We start from the raw sequence: 18749 nt of genomic DNA, 5'->3' as shown, positions 1-18749 counted from the left end.
CTCTACTCGTTCCTCACATATTTATTCAAGTCCACAACTGCAGTCACCTCAGAGCAATTTCACTTAGTTTTAAAGTCTCCCCTACTCCGTGCATGAGGCAGTAGTTTCCTTAAGCATTTACCAAACCTTGCAGAATATTTCTCCCATTCTTTAGACCAGTTTGGGGGAAAGGTGTTCACATTCATCTTGATATCTTGCGAGGGGACTGTGATAGACTTGACACATGTCAGACTATCCATCTTGTGTACAGAAAAGGCATTCTGTGGCTGTTAATGATATTGATTATTATTTTGGCACTATAGGAAATGGAAAGAAGAGGGAAGAGAAAATTCTAGTATTTTGGCACAGGATGAGCTCCAAAAGGAGGACTAGAAGATAAATTTGAAATGTTAAATCAGGCCAAAAAGTATCAGAAAAATAAATGAACTTTTGTCTAGTGGCATTTAAATGTATAAAACTTTGTTGATTGGCCTTTGGCTAACAATACTATAGAAATTTCAAGAGCACAGCTTCGTACTTCGTTATGAGGTACAAGTCTCCAAAAGAACCGAGGGGAAGGTCATTCTGCCACTCTAGTGTCTGATAAAATTGCTGAGATTCAGTGTGTGGTCCCAGCACAGTCTCAATGACCAGTGTGACTCTTCCCTCCTATGGAGGCACTCACTAGGGTCCTGAAAACTTGTGTGTCCCAAAGTCCTGGCCCTCCCCCTGTTTAATCTGCAAATCATGCTACCATGGCCATCCACCCTGCCATGGATGTGGCTGCAGCTTCATCCTCCCTCTTCCAGTTCTGCCAACACCATGAATTCTGGCCACCCCCTTTCAAAAAAGCAGTTTGTGGGTTTGTCAAGTGTCCTACAGTGCTAGCTGATATAAATTGCATGAGATACTTAGTTGATTTCTGGTTGTGTTTTAGAACTTTCTAACATTTTATCTCACTATATTTTCTGGGTATCTATTTCACATTTAAATTTGCAGGAAGAGAAAGGCTCTTCCATTCTCTCAATTGTCACTATGGCCCATATACCTAATATGGTAGCTATTGACTAGGGCTTTTGAGCACATTTCACTATTGTGTTTTGTTGATTGTATTCTGTCATAAATAACATACTGAGATTCATTGCTTTTTGAAAGAAGTTGGCTTACCAGTCTTGAATAAATCACAAACTGACTTCTGTTTGAGCAGAGAATGTTAAGCTTTCCTTTTCTACCTTTTGTCCATACAGGATAGAACTTAAATGAAAAACTTTGAGAATTTCATGACTTTGGTGCAGAACAGTTATTTTCTCATTCAAAATGTACTCCTGAATTGAAAATAAATTTCCACATCAGGTCAATATAATTAGGAATCTAATTAATGAACATGTAAATCACGACATATATTAATATTTATCCATAGTTATCATAAGTTTGTCTTATCAAACGAATTGCTCAGCAAATGTTGACTTAAAAGATTCTCTGCTCTGCCTCATTACTGTCTGACCTCATTCATTAATTTGGCATGCATTAAATAGGCCTTCATTGAGAATCCACACTGAGTCTTGTGTATCAAGGCAAGAAAGATGAAAGGACTGAAATTCATTGCGAGCTTACTCTGCCGGTACTGTGTATTTCATCTCAGTTCATTCCTATAAGAAATCCATGGATTAGTTTTTATTAATGCTTTTACATCTAGAAAAACTGAGGAACTTTGTGTCATTCAGTGGCTACTTGGTAACTTTTAATGTCAAAACAATATAAACCTGATTGTGAGACATTAGACTCATTTTAAAAATTGTAAATAATTTTTAGGCAATGGCAGGGGTCAGCCCGCAGGTCAAATCCAGTATTGATATTTTTTTTAAGGTTTAATCATACAAGAATTGGGGTACAGGGCAGAGGTATGAGGTGGTGGGGGGAGGATTCACCAGAGAGTGGAGAACAGAACAGGCAGTTCGACTGAAATACACTACTGAGGGGAGCAACGGGTGAGACAGAGGTCTGCTGCACCAAGTGGGTTGCTCCCTGGCTGGGGATTGAACTCATGCTGCAGTGGCTGCTTATGGCTTGATAGCACTGTCTTTAACCCCTGCGCCACCAGGGGGGCCCTATTGATGTTTTTGTAAATAAAATTTTATTAAAATACAGCCAGGCTCTCTTATCGTTGTGTGTTTTCACTTATAACCTGTCATGGCAACAAACTCTCAAACTCTGGCCTTCAGAGTCTAAAATCTTTAGCCCTTCACAGAAAACATTTGCTATCCTATGTGCTAGATTGATACTTATCTCTCTGATTACTTTTTTTTTTTTTTAGGGCAGATACCCATTGAGTAAACGTTTAGAATCACCAAGTCATTGTCTTATTTTTGCCAATGCAAGTCTAAATGTGTGGAATCCTCTGGATTTGGGTTTTAACCTCCAGTGTCTAATGCAAAGAAAAACAATTCAAGCCAAACAGGAGTTGCCTAGGTGCCTCTAAATGATACACCTGGATTTAACATAATACACCTTGGTTTGAATTGTGTTAATTAGGTTTCATTTAGTTATACTGTGGCAACAAGTGAGACCTCCCCCCCCCCCCATCTAACTGGTTTCAAGTGTGATCACATTTCATGTCTATTGAGGGTCATTGGCAACTTTGCTCTTTGACCTTCATCCCAACATCCAGGCTGAAGTTCCCACCCCCTGCCACCTGAGACCTTCCAGTCTCATAGCAAAGAGACAATACAAAGAAGTTATCAGAGACACACAGCTCTAAAGTGTTTCAGAATTGCTCCCATAATGATGGAATGGACGTATATTCTCTTGCTCTAGGGAGGGACTGTTGGCACAAAACCAAGGATGCCAGAAAGGCAAGGAAGCATACTTTACAGCAAGGATGACATCTGAATAATCGAACAGTGATACTCAATCCCCCATCTGCCCACCAGAAAACAGCCATCCTCCTAACCATCCTCTTAGGGAACCAGTGTGTTGTGAAATCTGAGTTTGTTTTCTGTAAGCAGCCCATTGTCCTACTCTTCTGGGTGAGTTATTCTGTTTTGTTCTAGAAACTGTCTTACCTCATCTTCCACACACGTTTCTGTTTTCCTTATGTGTTCCTGTGACTTGACCAAGAATCAATAGTGAGGTAAAAGCAGGTCCAGTCAACAGCCTTTGATTTATTTCCATCAGCAGCCAGACACTATTCTGAGGAACATCAGTTATTCACCTCTCTGCCTTCTATTTGTTGAGGTTATAAAATAGAAAGTAAAATCACTGGAAAAAACTGCCTTGTGATATGTTTCCGTTTCCTTTTTAAAGCAAGCTGACCCTTTTGTGAGCCTGAAGATGAAAGTTGCCTGTTACATGCAGATATTTCTGGCTCTTCTGCCTGGAGGGCCAGTGAAGCAGAACAAGATATAAAAGATACTTCCCCAAACTGGGTCAGAACTGTGTTAAAAGATGAGAGGATTATTTCAGGAAGCCACACAATAATCCACTCACACAGGTTGAAAAACTTAATTTATTTAGCATTTTTGGACTCCAAAAAACTGAGGAGATGGATTAGTCAGTGGTGGAGCGCACAGTCTCACTGCCCATACCATTTTTAGTGCCCCATTCAGCAAAACTCCATTATTTTAAAAAGTGAAGCTAAAGCAGATTATAAAAAGCAGTTTCATCATTTTTACCTCTGAACAAGTAAATCAAGAAAGTAGTCCATAATGACTCCTCCCACTTAAAAAAATGAAGCAAGCCAGAAAAAAAAATCTTAAATGTGCTAAACTACACATGGTGAATGACCTTCAAAATGAATGCAAGTTTTGTAGGTTAGCTCATGGGAATAGTCTCTTGTTTACAGGATGGCTTAGGTTAACATATTAAACACAAAGCCTGACTGTCAAACTCAGTACCGCATTAATGTTCTGGGGAGTGGTAGCCAATGCAATGACAAAAGGCATGAACTTTAAAATATTTAAAAGACCTAAATGCATTTATTTGACATTGTGATTATGTATCTCGAAAGCCCAAGGGCATCCAGTAAGCTTTTAGATACATGCTGTAGCAGATGCACCAAAGTTGAATGAGTTTCTATTTACACGAAAAGTAATATTGGAGCTAGAAAATTAATTTCTGTCAGTAGGCATTGTTTTACTCAAAATAATTGCATCATCACAATAGTAAAAAGTCATTAAATAATTGAGTTAACATAAAGGAAAGGATCTTTTATAGATGGTCTCTTATAGAAGAAAACTATAAAAATTTATAGCATAAAAAGACCCACTCATGTTTCAGCCACTATTTCTGTTTTGCAAATTATTCCAAAATGTCGTAGCTTTAAATAGCACTTTATTAGGCTCTTGCATTCTGTTAGGAATTCAGACAAAATGCAGCAGGAATAGAACCATTTGGTGGGACAGTGATAAGACTTCACTGTGTAGTTGTCCTTGGGATATAATTGAGATGCAATTACATGAAATGATCATTTACTACTCTGCAGGAGCATAACTTGACAATATGAGTCACCCTTAACTCTTAAGCAAAAGAAGCTTGAATTTAGCAAAGCAACCTGTTTCTCTGACTTTTCTCATTTTTGCTGACTTGGACAGCAGCATCAACTCTGAGAACCCTGATCTTCCCTTCCACGTGGAGCGTAGGAAACATTCCTTTAGCCAGCATCTCCACGGTTATTCAGATATTCCAGAAATGATAGATTTTGATAAGAATGTTGCCACTCTAAATTAAACTTGGTCTTTTTGAAATGACCGATTTTTAGCCAAGCACACACTTGGATGGCCCTCTGACATATCAGACAGGTAAAGTGGGCTTGGTTTAGGCTGAGAAGGGCACTGTCTGCTTTGCCCCCCCCCCCCATCAACCCCTGTACCCCTCTCAGCTCTCTGTAGCTCATAGCCCCTGGCACAAAATTGCAACTTGATGGCCTCAAGGGAAAAAGCAAATTATCATTTGAAGCCCTGGGCTGAAGAGTGAGGAAATTCCATGAGGAAGAAAGGATAACTCATTTTTGTGAATTTGTTCAAAATGTGCAAACCTAAATCATTGTTACATAAATTGTCTGAATTACTGTTAAAAGCTATTGCTTAATATTTACAGCATCAACTGTAAAAACCCTTTTGAGTATTTATATAGATTTCAATGAAAATTGCATAAACTGCTTAACATTTTCTCAATATTTTTATGAGTAATACAGGAACAATAATTTTGAAATACCATCATGGTATTCAGGGTTTTTTTGTTTTTTTTTTTTAAAGGGAAAAGGAAAGTACTTTTAAGTTTGTTTCACCTCTGAGCTTGAAACACCAGGCATATTAGGATGGATGCACTAGAATGAATAACGACAGCAAAGAAATGATATGCAACTCTACTTAGAGGGCTGCAGAAAAAAGCCCCATAGAGGTGTAACTAACCCTGTGTGTGCAACTAACTTGGATGGACAGTGATCTGTATTCAACCAGATCAAAAATGTCAAAAGAGGAAATTTGAATTTCAGTTTAGTCTGGAAGCTAACATCAGTGCAAAAGAACTATAAACAAAATAAGGATGCAAGTGGGAGGTGTTAGGTAGGTAGGTGCCGGCAGGATTTTGCAGCAGGGTGGAATCAGACTGGTTGGCATCTAGGAGGCCAAATCCGAATGCTCAGGAGCCAGTGCAGAACAAGAGGTCTCTCAGGAGAGCAGCGTACTGCCACGGGATCCCTTTTACTGTTTGCCTTGTCAGACCACAGAATCTTGTAGAAAAACCAATAATTTTGCCATTCAGGAAGCTAAGCCTCCCAAGCCTGATACATAGGTTTGGCACTTTGACCTCATTGCTCTGCCAGCACTGGGACCACCTTCCACATCAGTGCTTGCATGCTTAGAGGGCTCTGCATTGTGCTCCAGACACATTGGCTGTTGGAAGTTTCTTGGCCTGGGATAAATGAAAATAGACTCTGCTGCTTGTTGCCCATTGCCAAATGTCAAAAGGGGGATAGGGAAAGTTACCCTGAGAAACTCCCTGGTATTTTCATTGTCTTCAGAGTACTTTCCAGACACTCCTTAACTCATTGAAAATGTGGGCAAGATGTGGCTACATCTCTGTAGTGAAAAATCAGTGAAGCTGAGCCACTTAGAGCAGTAGTGCTGGGACCAGTTTGAGGGCCTCCAAACAGCGTTCTGGCTCAAGTGGCAAGATTCAGCATTTAGATATATCGTACCACTGCCCGGAAGACCGAGAGAGAATCATGAGACTGTGTTCATCTCCTCTCGGAATGATGCTCTGTGAATATGGTACCAGTCTGTGAATAATCATTTCACAATATATATGTATATATCAAAACATCTCATTGTCTGCAATGTGTGCGATTTTTGTTAGTTACACCTCAGTAAAGCCGGAAAAATAATTAAACCTTTTAAAAAAGGACCTAAGGGAAACAACAAAATACTTCGTGCCTCTGAGAATCCTATTTATTTTGCTGATGCATCAATTTTATCTGCTCTTGACCAAAGCAAAGTGATGGGAGGGGAACGGAAAGGATCCAGGGGTATTGAGACAAGCATGGAAGGTGACCTTGCAGCAGGTGAGGCTCCTGGCTGTTGTTTCTCTGCTCCATGGAGCATCAGTGGCATTCTGGGCCCCATAGTTCTCCCTGGAGCAGGTTCACTTTGCGAAGGTTTGTGAAGGGTTTGGCAGTCTTGACCTTCAGGTGTTCAATTCAGGTAGCTCCCTGCAGTCAATGCAACTATAAATATGCTGAGCCACATTTTCAAAGGTGCCTAAGAGGTGGTGCCACTCCAGTCTGAGAATTACCAAATAACTTGTCCTCTTAAGGAACAAGATAGAAATTCCCCCAATATGGGTTAAAATTGGGGGCTTGGCCCCACAACTGCTACTGAGGAATATTAGCTCAACTGGCTGCTGTGACACACAACTGACTCTTATAAAGAGTTTTGGTTTTTTTAATAGAATATATAAAATGTTTATTGGGCCCATTCTTCAACTGAAGCTTTTGGTTCAGTTTGGTTTACTTTTCTGACTGTTCATTTCAACTGTCTTGAATGGATGACTGACATGAGGGTGATTGGAATTGCTGTCATCTTCATTTCTCCCCGTAAACACCAAGTGTAATGCTGTGCCCTTCAGTCTTCATAGGATTCTAAATTCTTTTCTATATCTTTGCTTACCTGTATTGGAAAGGGCATAAACTGGGTAGTTCTTTTAAAGTAGAAGCACTCTTTTATTTTGTGTATGTCTGATTTTGAGATATACATTAGAAGAAAAGAAAGATAAAAATCCATGTTTGAAAAGAGGCATGTCCAGTCAAAAATGTGGTCTATTTCTCCGTGTTCTGCCAAGCTGAAATGATCTCTTAGATGCATATGATTTCATGGGCAATGGACCATCAATTTTACATAATTAAAGCTTGGGGGATTTATACCCAGGCAGTGTACATGTAAAACATGGCTGGGGATTCAGGGAACTGCACAGAGTTGTCAGGGGGAATGAGTGAGGTTTGTGCAAAAGACTAAGAAGAACTGGATAGGTAAGAAGTGGCAAAAAATGTATTGAAAGAGGCTAATTGATTCTTCAAGCAATCAAAATGAAAAATTTTGTTTCCTGGACCATGGATAAGTATTTTGAATACCTTATCAGATTTTATGATGAACAAATGTTGGCTAGCAGCTTCCTTGCGGGTCACTGGCTCATTTTGTTTTGAATTGCTATGTCAATTTTATGAATTTCCAATTTCATGTCTCCTCCTTTCAAAATTGTTTTCCTTGTCCAGAACACCTGTCTTCCACCTCCATTGTTACCCACTGTTGCCTCTCCCAATGTTCTAGCTAAAGACTCTCATTCTCCATGTTCTCATCATCCCAGGATAAGCCCTTGAGGTAAAGAGCTTGAAAAACCTATCAACGCCAGGCCAATCCCATCAATATTCAAATTGTTTCTTTGGATTGTAGGCCTCGATCCCAGTGACTTATATCCATAGGCACATTTAGGAAGTATCTAATACTTCCCTTTGACTTTCCTTTGATTAAAAATATAAGCAAAACATCACCAGGATATGGTACAACTTTGGATATGGTACAACACAAGCTCATGAATATAAGGACAAATGGCCTTTTCAGTATGACCTTTTAACATCCCCAAGAAGTAAGCTTGACTTATGAAATTTCTGTATCCTGAAAAAATACAGCACATAGAAACTTCTAGAATACAATAGAAACTTGTCCCACCCCACAATGCATTTCAGTGAAAAGCTGCTGCTCTTTTCACCAGCACCCCCCCACACCAAATTATCAAAATAATAATCTTTCTTTTTAAAGAAAGTGTTTGCTTTGTCAATGTTGGGGGAAAGAAACTTGGAACTTTAATAATATAGAACTGGCATATTTGTGGTGCAAGATTTAATTTCTAACGCTAACTCACAACATCAAAATTATTTAAATACAGTTTGGATGCTTGGGGAGAAAGAATAAATTACAAGTCATGTTTTCACAGCTCTTTCAAATGCTTATGTCTCAAGAGATAATAATGAAATAGTGTAATAAAAGACCAGGTATGAATGTAAACTGATTAAAAACAAACTCATTTAGGAAATTAATAATACTAGTTGATATTGAGTGCCTAGCAAATGCATATCTCTATGCTTGTTGCATTCATATGTATTGTTTCATTTACTCCATATTACAGTAAGTTCTTAATTAGAAAGAATTCCATAAGAGTTATTTGCCAAGTCACATAGAATTCCAAGAATTCTATCCTAAGCCAGTCTACAGTGATCTGTTGGTCATGTAGTCTAAATCATGTAACTAGCATCTAAACTGAGTCACTTATCAGTGAAAAGGGGGTGCTCTTGATCATTAAGCTTATCCTGAGGAAAACTGGGTAGTTGGTCTCTCATGTGAATAGAGCGAAGTTATTTAACCACCAGGCAAAGTAAGTGTGGAGAGAACAGGAATTAAGTAGGGACACAAAAATATTTGATGGCTTAAAATCTGCTCCAAAACAAACTGCACAAAATCAAACATACTAAAGTATTTTAATTTAGTCACTACAACTCAGTTGAAATCTCAGGTTTGTGAAGTCTTCTATTGATATAACAATACTTACTGTGGTAGATAGGTTGAAATGTTTGATCTCATGTGCTGTGTAGCGCCTGATCATACTGGACTCTCTTAACCCATACATTCCACATAAAGACTTCAAGAGTTGCTGTGTCTAAACTGTCTTTGTTCTTTGCACCTAAGTAGTCAAATGGCCCTTCTCTTTTTTTAGACTTACAGATTAAGTGATTTGCTTAAGGACTTACAATTAATGGTAGAAGTGGAAGGAAATATCCTAATTCAGAGCTTCATTTCTTTCTAGTTTGTGCTATACTCTTCTCGAATAAGCATTAATCTCCATCATACTACATAAAGTCCATCCTACTGTGAATGTGCTATATGTTCATAGCACTACATGCTTCACCTATAATATCATGTTCCATATTTATCAGTCTTATGAAGTGATATTTTTATCTCCTGACTTGCGATAAGAAAACTGGAGCAGGATGTTTATTGGCCTGATCTGAAAGAGTCCTAATGAACATAATTTTCTATGCATTTCTCTTTGAAGTGTAGATTTTTTACATATGAAAATGTAGTTTTCCATTTTGACCAGGGGATTGGTGAATGATATTCAAAGCCAAGTTCAGCTTATCACCTATTTATTTACAGCCTAGGAGTGATGAATGGACTTAACATTTTTAAGTTGTTAGGAAATAATCTAACGCAGTATAAGATTTCCTGACATTTGAAAATCATGTGATATTACATTTCACTGCCCTTAAAGTTTTATTATAGCACAGTCAGGCTTATTTGTTTATATATTGTCTAGGGCTGCTTTCATGCTACAGTGGTAGAACTGAATGTCTGCACTAGATTGTATGACTTACGAGACTAATATATTTACTAGCTGATAGTTTGCTTCCCCCCATATCTAAAACAACTAACATTTCAAGTGTAGCAGCTAAATTAACTGCTACTATATTGCTTTCTCAGTGCTTATTTCCTTTACAAGGCATTGCAATGATATGACTGGTAGGTCTGTTCTGGGGATTATAGAAGAGCCCAAGATGTATGAAGCTTCGTGTGGATATAGGAAAATTAAAAACTTGAGTGACTTTGTATGGAGAAAAAGTATTACAATCATCTGCATTTGCTATAACCCTCTGTTAGGCAAGATAATCTTATTTTAAACTTAATTACTCGGTTTGTTAGTCTATCTGCCCAGCAATACTCTATCCATAAGATTTGCAAATTATGAATTAAGCCCAAAGAATCTTTGCTACCTTGGAGAAAATAAAATGTAGATTAATTGAACTGAAATTGGGATGACAGCTCTAAAATCTAGAGTTGGAGGAACATCAATTTGTTTGTGGTTTGGGGGAGCATTTAACCTATCAAAATTTCTCTGGTTATAACAGAAACTCTAACTGGCATTACTTTCATGATTCATGGTAGAAACTTCAGTTCTCATGTTGCTGGTTTTGTCTTCTTAGCCACTCATGGTTTTGTGTTGTGCTGCCTCATAATGATCCTAAAATATAGGACATTTTGAACATTTGCTATTGTAAATCTCTGGACGTCACTTTGAACAACTGACTTAGAGGAATCAGTCAGATCTATACTTTCACCGAAATACCATTTTAACTATAGCAGTTGCAAAATTTGTCAACTGGGAAATGTTTAGGTGAACTATGACATACTGGTATGAGGAAATATAAAAGACTACACAAATTTTATGGGTACCATGCCCAACAAGCAAAAATCAGTATGCAAAAATAACATCAGGATCCATGATTAAAATAATACACACCCCCGTGGAGCTTAGGGAGTTAAAGCAGCATCAGTCCCCAAAGCAGTCTCCAGTCTCACGAAGATGGAGGAATTGGAAGTTTTCAGACTGCAAATATTGAATTCAAGATTTACTGTTTAGAAACTTATAGCAACTCTACAGAATCAATCTACTTTTGAGTTTAAAATACATGACAAAACTGGATTTAAATTGTTTCATTTTAGTATTCATTTTCACTTAATAATTAACAGTTCACTTTCATAGTATTTCAGTTATATCTGTAAAGAACTGAAAAAAATAAACTTCCTCACAGATAGCTTAACACTTTATATATAAAAAAAAAAAGTGTTAACATCAAGTATGTTAACACATTTTTTTAAGTGTTAGTTTATAGACATTACAGCTTTACGGTAATAGGCTATCATGGTGTCTGGTCAGTTACTTGCTATCAAATTACTTTCTTTGGCCAGAATGAGAGTTGCTTTATTTTTTTTCTTGGATTTAAACAACTTTAAATATCAAATACCATTTGATGCTGTAGGGGAGTGACAACAATTTGTTTAAATGACATAATCATTGCTGGAACATAATTTAAAGGGGGAGAAACAGCAGTCCTACAGGAACGTGTCCATTAAGTCCTGTGCAACCAAATAGAAATGTCAGGATCTTCCTTCACTTAAGATGCAGGGACCAGTGCACTGAAGCATAAGAAAAGAATTTGATTTACAATTTGAAGGAAAACCAGCAGTAAAATAATTGAGAGCTGGAAAGCAATCTCACTGCTGCCAAACAGCTTTTCTCCATGCGTACTCCATTAGGGTGAGAGTCAGATACTTACATTTATTTTGTGCATATTTTCTTCCCCCTGTGAATATTCCATCCTGTCGGATTAGGACTGTTTCTCTGCTGTGACCAACAAGGGAAAATATCCAAGCTACCCGGCACTGGATTATGCCTGGAGCTTTATAAAAAGGAAATGCTTGATCTTTTTTAAGTGCAAAGGTGATAAGCTGACTGTAATGGGAACATTCCTGGTCCCTAAATTGCAAAATCCTGGGTTCCTTTCAAATAAGCTTTAATTTGAATCCAAGGGAATCAGGCAGGAGAAAACAGTTTGAAAATTAAAGTGTTTTGGCAAAATATTTAACTACTACTACTAACACTGCTATGGCAGCTACAGCTGCTACTTGCTGCTTGAGTAATTAGTGATAGAGATTTAATGACTATGGGGCTTGGTTGATTTATGGCTTGCTTACCCCGAAAAGCATTCATAGGCTAGGAGATCTTCCTCTTGCCTAAGAGTAGTTACTTCTAGAAATTAAGCTTATATTCATGTATGCATAAGTAAAATGCATGTCATACTGTCAACTACTTACTTACATGTAAGTCACATACAGTCATTTATTTAATTTTTGAAAAAGTCAGTGACAAAATTTGGCCTAGAAGTTCAGTTCCTGTGCCATGTGCTTTGCCCATAGAAGCTCTTTTCTAGGTGTAACGGCAGGAATGGCCACTGAGCAGGTTTTCTATGATCCAGCAGACTGGGTGAAGGAGGAGTCAGAGTCCTCGGTGGCTTTTTGCAGGTCTTTTATTGGGGTTCACCAGGCATACAGCAGGCAGGGGTGCTGGGGAGCTGGGAGGCTGGCAGTCCTCCCAGCCCCCAGCAAATCCTCACTCTATCTGGGCTCTCTGGCCTTCTCTCTACTTCTCTTCTTCTCTCAGCTTCCGGTTGTTCTTGGCTTCTACTGGTGTCCCCGTGACGCTGTCCTTAAAAGCCCAGTCTCAGCCCAGGTGAATCCCATCTACCTATGTCCACACCCTACTCCAGGTGCCCACCATCAGGCATGCATTCAGGACCGCAGATCCGTCATCTAGCCTAATGGCGGGAGGGCAGAAAAGCCTGATACTTTTTACCTTACCCTACACTAGGCTATACAGAGCAAAGAAGTTAAAGATAAAAAATCTTTATATGAAAATATTCAAGGAACCCTGTTACTTTATCTTTCTTGCTCTAGTTAGAAAGCTTCTGGCTTGTTTACAGGGAATGCAAACCTGATGCTCACTTTGATAATTGTCTTGTGTGAGCCTCTGACCCCTTATGAGCTGGAATCAAAATTCTTATACTCTCCAAATATAAGGCACAGCATATAATGGGGGTGGGGAGTAGAAGTATTGAAAAGTAAACAGGAATAGACAATGCAAATTAGGCTTGAGCCAAGAACATGCCTATCTTAAATTTAAAATTGGCTGTAAGTCAGAGCCAGTTATACTCTGGGTACCTAGAGGAGGATGGAGATGAATATGAAGGGACTTTTTATTTAAAAAAAAAAAATTACAGAACCACAAGTTGTAAGCTGTAAAATTGATAGCCTGTGACTCTCCGGGCCAGACATTGTCCCTTGAGAACCAGATCTTCTAGATCTGATCAGCTCTCACACTACTGTTTTTTCTCATTCCTTCAGCTTACATTCAAGAGGTGACATGTTCTTTGAATTAAAAATAAATGTGCCTTTGTCATGAACCTAAGTCAGACCATATTTCTACTTTGTCCTGTAACCAAATAGGGGGATTTTAAGTTTAAATACAGGTGCTTGTGCATGCACATGCACACTTACATGCACACGCAGACACGCCTACTTACAGTGCACTTAACCCCCATGCACATCCACATGCATACCAGAAACCCTGCCCCTGAAGTGATGAGGACGGGTCGGGGAAAGCAAATCATCGTGGAGAAAAATGTGATGTATAATAGAACTTAAGCATTTTCACCTAAAACACATCTATGTGCATTTCTTTTGCCATCTTTTGATGAAAAGGATTTCTTTTCCCATCAAGTGAGGATTTCTGAATGCTTTCCAAAAGCAAATGGGGCTTTTCTTGAGTAGCAGTGCGATGATTTGAGGAAACTCCTGCGCTCTTGCATAAATGGTTCTCTTTGGGAATCATCTGGCACATCCACACAGGTTTCTTAAGTGGAATGAGTTCTTGGGCACCCTGGTAGCCATTTGCGTGCAGAATTGGGCTGGACTCTCAAGATTTGTTAAAGCTTATCCAGTTTTCTTACCTCGCTTAACTTGACAGCAGTGTTTAGCAGACCCTTCTATCTTGTCTTTCCAAAGCCTGACTTTTCAGAAGGTACTTTTTTGGAACTCACCTTTTATTTGCTTGTTGTTTCACCAGATTTTGCAATTCTTATAACAAAATGGTATTTACACAAATATTTTGGGGAGAAAACTCAACTGATGCTCAGAGCATACAAATTCAAGGGTTTCAAATTCAAGTGTTTCAAGCAGACATGCAGAGGCATAATACAGAGCTCCCTACTAATTTCCAGTCTATTTTGCAAACAGACTGGAGGTGATGGTTGTTTAACCCTGTTTTTCTAATCTCTAAAGGGCTCACAATAAAATCTGTGACATGTTTCCAGAACTTTATAGAACCTGATGGTCCACATTTTTTCACTAACTTGACCTCTGACTTCATCTTTTTTTAACATCTATTTTTCTTTAAAGCTTATTACATCATCTTTTCTTTGCCCTCCTCTGGTTGGAGAACTCCTGCCCTTTACTTGGATGACAGTGTGATGGTGGTAAAAGGTGTGTGTTTTTCTGCTACTATAGGCACAGTGGAAACCATGTTCTGTAAGGAATTAGGTTCTAAAATTAACACATGAGGAAAAAGGTATTTTGTTAAAATTGTCCTTGAATATCCCTTGAAGATACTGTGGTCAAATCCAAGACATGTCTTCAGAGATTTAAAACACCCAATTTTTTCACAAGCTTTGGAACAGATAATGTCGAGTGTCAGATGAAGTCATTCGGCTTGTCTTCAGGGGAGTAACTGACAAGAGATATACTTTAAGTGATGGGATGGTCAGGACATGAGGGACTCATGGGAACTGAGATGGATGCCCCCTCACCTGAGGCTTTTAAAGCACATCTTGCCTGCTCTTATTGGTGCACACCTTCTTCCCTTCTGGATTAACAGTCTCATCTTCCCGAAAAGATGAGGACAAATGGTCATTACATTCCCTTTCCATGTATTCACATAGGACTCGGCAATTTTTAGAGTTAAAACAAAATAGAAAATGGAAAGTCTCTGCTTGCATTTCCAACCAATAGAAGTGTGCTTTTAATTTTTTAATTCAGTGTTTCAAAATTCACTGCACTATGCTAAAAGTCTGTAACCTAGTTCTTGGGTGGCCACATTGCTTAGAAGACAGACTGATTTAGCCATGTGGTTCTTGAATTGCACTAGTTTCTGCAAATGTTAAACTTTCAGAAACATGCATTTGGAGTGTCAGGGTTCGTTCTTATGTTGGCCTAAACAATGGACTTCTTGATTTTATGACTAACTTTACAAATCTTAGTAAAAGACAGTCTTTATATTTCATATATGTCCTATGAATACACTCATACTTGTTAGTCTTCACAATGGAACTGCACCTAACATCTGTATTTGTGTTTTCCTTGGTACACTATCCATTTAAAACTGTTGTTTGGGTTTTATTTACCCATCTATGACCAATTTTCTTTATCCAGCGTGCCTGAATGGAACTATTTAGTTTAGACCAATTTAGAAATGTAACACTGGACACTTTTGAGACTGCAATGCCTAAGGTCACCCAGTCAGTTGCAAAGGTGTTAGGATTACATAGCTTAGTTTCAGAAGGTGGGCTTGGAGTGAAACTCCCTGGTTTGAAATCAGGGATCTCCTAACTAAACACGAAACCCCTGGCTATTTATTCAGTCTCCATGCATGTCAATTTTCTTCTTCCTCAAGGAGTTGTGAAGATTAAATTGATATAGCTTGAGCACTTGAGTGGGTCCTCGTATGCTGTAAATTCTCAGTAGATTATCATTATTCATCTTTGTTGTGTATGTGAGAACGGGATCCACAGCAGTGGATGCCAACATCAGGTGACTGGTTAAAATGCAAGTTTAATTCCTAGATGTGCGGGTCTTTCACCTCCTCCCCTCCTCTCACCCATGCAGGTGGCTCCAGCCATCAAGGAGAGGATGATGAAGAAAGGCAGCCTGATGCTGGGCTACCAGCCCCACCGGGGGAAGGTCAACTTCTTCCGCCAGGTGGTCATCAGCCCTCAAGTGAGCCGGGAGGACATGGACTTCCTCCTGGATGAGATAGACCTACTGGGTAGAGACATGTAGCCATGGCTTTTGGTCCCCCAGAGGCCGGCAGCCCGGGCATCTGGGGACACATAGAGATTGCAGTTCTGGTGGGAAATAGGAAACATGCCCCTTCCAGGCCCAGCAAAAGCAAAATGCTAAATGAATAGCATTAATGATTCTTTAGCTGCCGAGGTACTACTGTCGCTATGAAGCAGGAAGAAGAAAATGAATTTGCGTTGTCTCTGGGACAAGGTCTCAGTATAGTGACTACCATGTGGGGCCTGAGTTCTAAGCTTTCATTGATCTTTAAAGAACATATAACTTATTAGTTTGAAGCAGAGGCTTTCTGAGTGTGGCCACTAGATTAGTAGCAGTATCACCGGGAGCTTGTTAAAAATGCAGATTCACAGTCCTGTCCCAGGCAGACTGAATCAGAAGATCTATGGGTGGGGCTCAGTATTGTGTATTTTTATCATCCCTCCAGGTGATTCCAAGGAGGCAAGGGGAAATCTAAGAGCAAGAGATTTAGTGAAACCTTGTAATGACTGAGTAATCACTCTGAGGTTTGCTAGCAAAGGGATATCTACTCTTTCAGTGAGCCCCGAGCCAGTCTTTGAAAATACTCTGGCATCTGTAGCACAAATGTTTAGGGGCATCAGACATTTGTTAAAGCTATTTTTTAAAAGAGCAACTATATAAGATGTTTACCTTATATAGACATATCTTTAATGCAGGCTGAATGTTTATTCCAAAAAGTTAAAATTAACCATGTTCTAATTTCTTAAATTAGAGATGAGGGTAAGAGAAACACTTTGTAGTCCTAATTAGTTAGCAACAGTCCTGATTCACTTCCCCAAAACACTTGTGTCATTAGCTGGGCATGGACATTAAATATGTCTGTAATTACGTGTTTTAGTTTGAGAGTCCCATTTCATATCTTGTTCTTGTAGGAAGTAACCAGAATGAAGTACAAGATTATAAAACATTCCCATTGTCAAACTTTGAAACATCGTATGGATTATTAAGTGGTTACATTGGGTGAAGAATCTGGGAACTACAGGTCTTTCAGTGCAAACACCTTCTCAGTTTCCCTGGGAATGGATGATTGCAGTTCTATCACTGATCTTGGTCCTAGAACATCATTTGACTAAGAAACAATTCAAATGGGGTGCGGAGTTCTACAAGGTAAGATTATGAGTCTAAATAGAGCTCTGATTTGGAAGGCAAATGATTGAAGAGTGTTCAAAAATTGGACTTAGCATATTCAATGACCTTTTCATACTACATCAACTTGAAACTTCAAAAGCAGATGTGTAATGTTTGCTTTTATTACATGTTTTCATTTTGGGGTATGAGGTTTCTCAGTATCTCCACTGTCAAATGATATTTTAATCTTTCACTGAATTACTTCAATCTCTAGTGATAATCATGTGTGTTACATTTCTTATTGCCTCTTTGTTTTAATGTTTACATAAAATGCTCCTGACATGGATGTTTGCAATCATTTGGGTTTCATGAAATAAAAAGCAACATTAGCACACACTTAGTGGTGTTGACTTTTCTTTTCATGTCATCTACTCTTTGCTGAATTGTACCCTTACATTTTTAGGAGCAAATTGGGCTCCATTGGCATTTTAGCTAAATAACAGAGTAGGTTAGAAGCCATCTGATTTTTAGTTAACACCTCAAATGACATGGAAAAGCTGTTATAGCAAAGGATGATTTTGTCTTTTTTTAAGTCTGTCTTCATCTACTAGGCAAGTGATAGGAAAATTGGGTAGCCACAGCTCAGCTCCTGACATGCTTTTTTTTTTTTTTTTTTTTTTTTTTTTGAGAAATGAGATTTCTCTGGTCAAAAAAACTACTAGAAATTTTGAAAATTCTGTTTTTTTTTTTTCCTTAAATAGCCTATTCATTTGACGTTCCTGGAAAACACCATTTAGTACATTGAGACAGAGATAAAAGGAATGAACATTATTAGTGAGGAAATAAGTGTTTTGGACAATTGAGGCCTGCCCCTACCCATGAACTGTGAGAAAGGTATAAAATATACTTTAGGAATGTGATAGCAGAGGGGTGAGGAAGGTGGGGCTTCATTCATTGGTTGATAACTTCCTGGTAATTGTGATCTTGCTTCCTTCTGTGGCCCTGGGAAGCTTCTGGAGGAGTGTAGGTGACTGCAGCTAAATCTCAGCAGGACTGGTGAGTGTTGGGATTTAGGCAGCTTTTGTAACAGATGGATGGTGACCTTCATCATGTTGTCAGGGACCCTGGATCCTTCTGTTTTTGTTTTGCCATCTTTAGAGATGGATTTTGTCATCAAGTTTTATTTATGGTTGCAATTTGAGCACTGTGACTCCATCCATCTCCTCCACATTTCAGGCAGCTATAGAAAGGAAATTTCCTCATCGCTCTTCCATTTACCATTTTTCTCTTCAGGGAAGACTGGGAAGTGTAGTTTTTCAAAAGTTTGAGTTTTTTTCCAGTTAGCTATGTTGACATCCACCACCATATTTTGATGTCTACAACCCTATAAGCATTTCTATTAGTAGTCAAGGAAGATGAGACTAGACACAGGCAGGCCACTTGTAATCTTTGCCCCTGTGACCAGGGCATTGGGTGGCACCAGTTCTTAAGGGATTTTTTTTCCTCAAAGAGCTCAGAAATTAACCAAGACTGATAAGGTTTGATTCCACTTAAACTGTTTGGAATCCATTTTGTCTGGTTCAAGTCTGTGTGGTTCAAGCTGAGCAGTAAGCTTTGCCCCGTTCACTTTAATCCCGCTAGAAATGAATTGATACAACCTGAAATGTCTTA

The 18749-nt window shown here is 38.7% G+C and overlaps 1 protein-coding gene across 1 annotated transcript in view; it reads left to right on the top strand.

The window, feature by feature from the left end:
• Positions 1 to 16054, top strand: part of GADL1 (glutamate decarboxylase like 1) — a 219772-nt gene extending 203718 nt beyond the window's left edge. Inside the window, exon 15 of the mRNA XM_037519952.2 lies at positions 15798 to 16054. Within this exon, the coding sequence (XP_037375849.1) occupies positions 15798 to 15971 (174 nt within the window). The 3' untranslated portion in view covers positions 15972 to 16054. The remainder of the gene's footprint in view (positions 1 to 15797) is intronic.
• The last annotated feature ends 2695 nt before the right edge of the window (positions 16055 to 18749 follow it).

This window comes from Talpa occidentalis, unplaced genomic scaffold, assembly GCF_014898055.3.
Source record: "Talpa occidentalis isolate TD23 unplaced genomic scaffold, MPIMG_talOcc4v2.1 talOcc4.10, whole genome shotgun sequence".
Classification (NCBI taxonomy): domain Eukaryota; kingdom Metazoa; phylum Chordata; class Mammalia; order Eulipotyphla; family Talpidae; genus Talpa; species Talpa occidentalis.
This window is presented reverse-complemented; position numbering and strand designations above follow the sequence as displayed.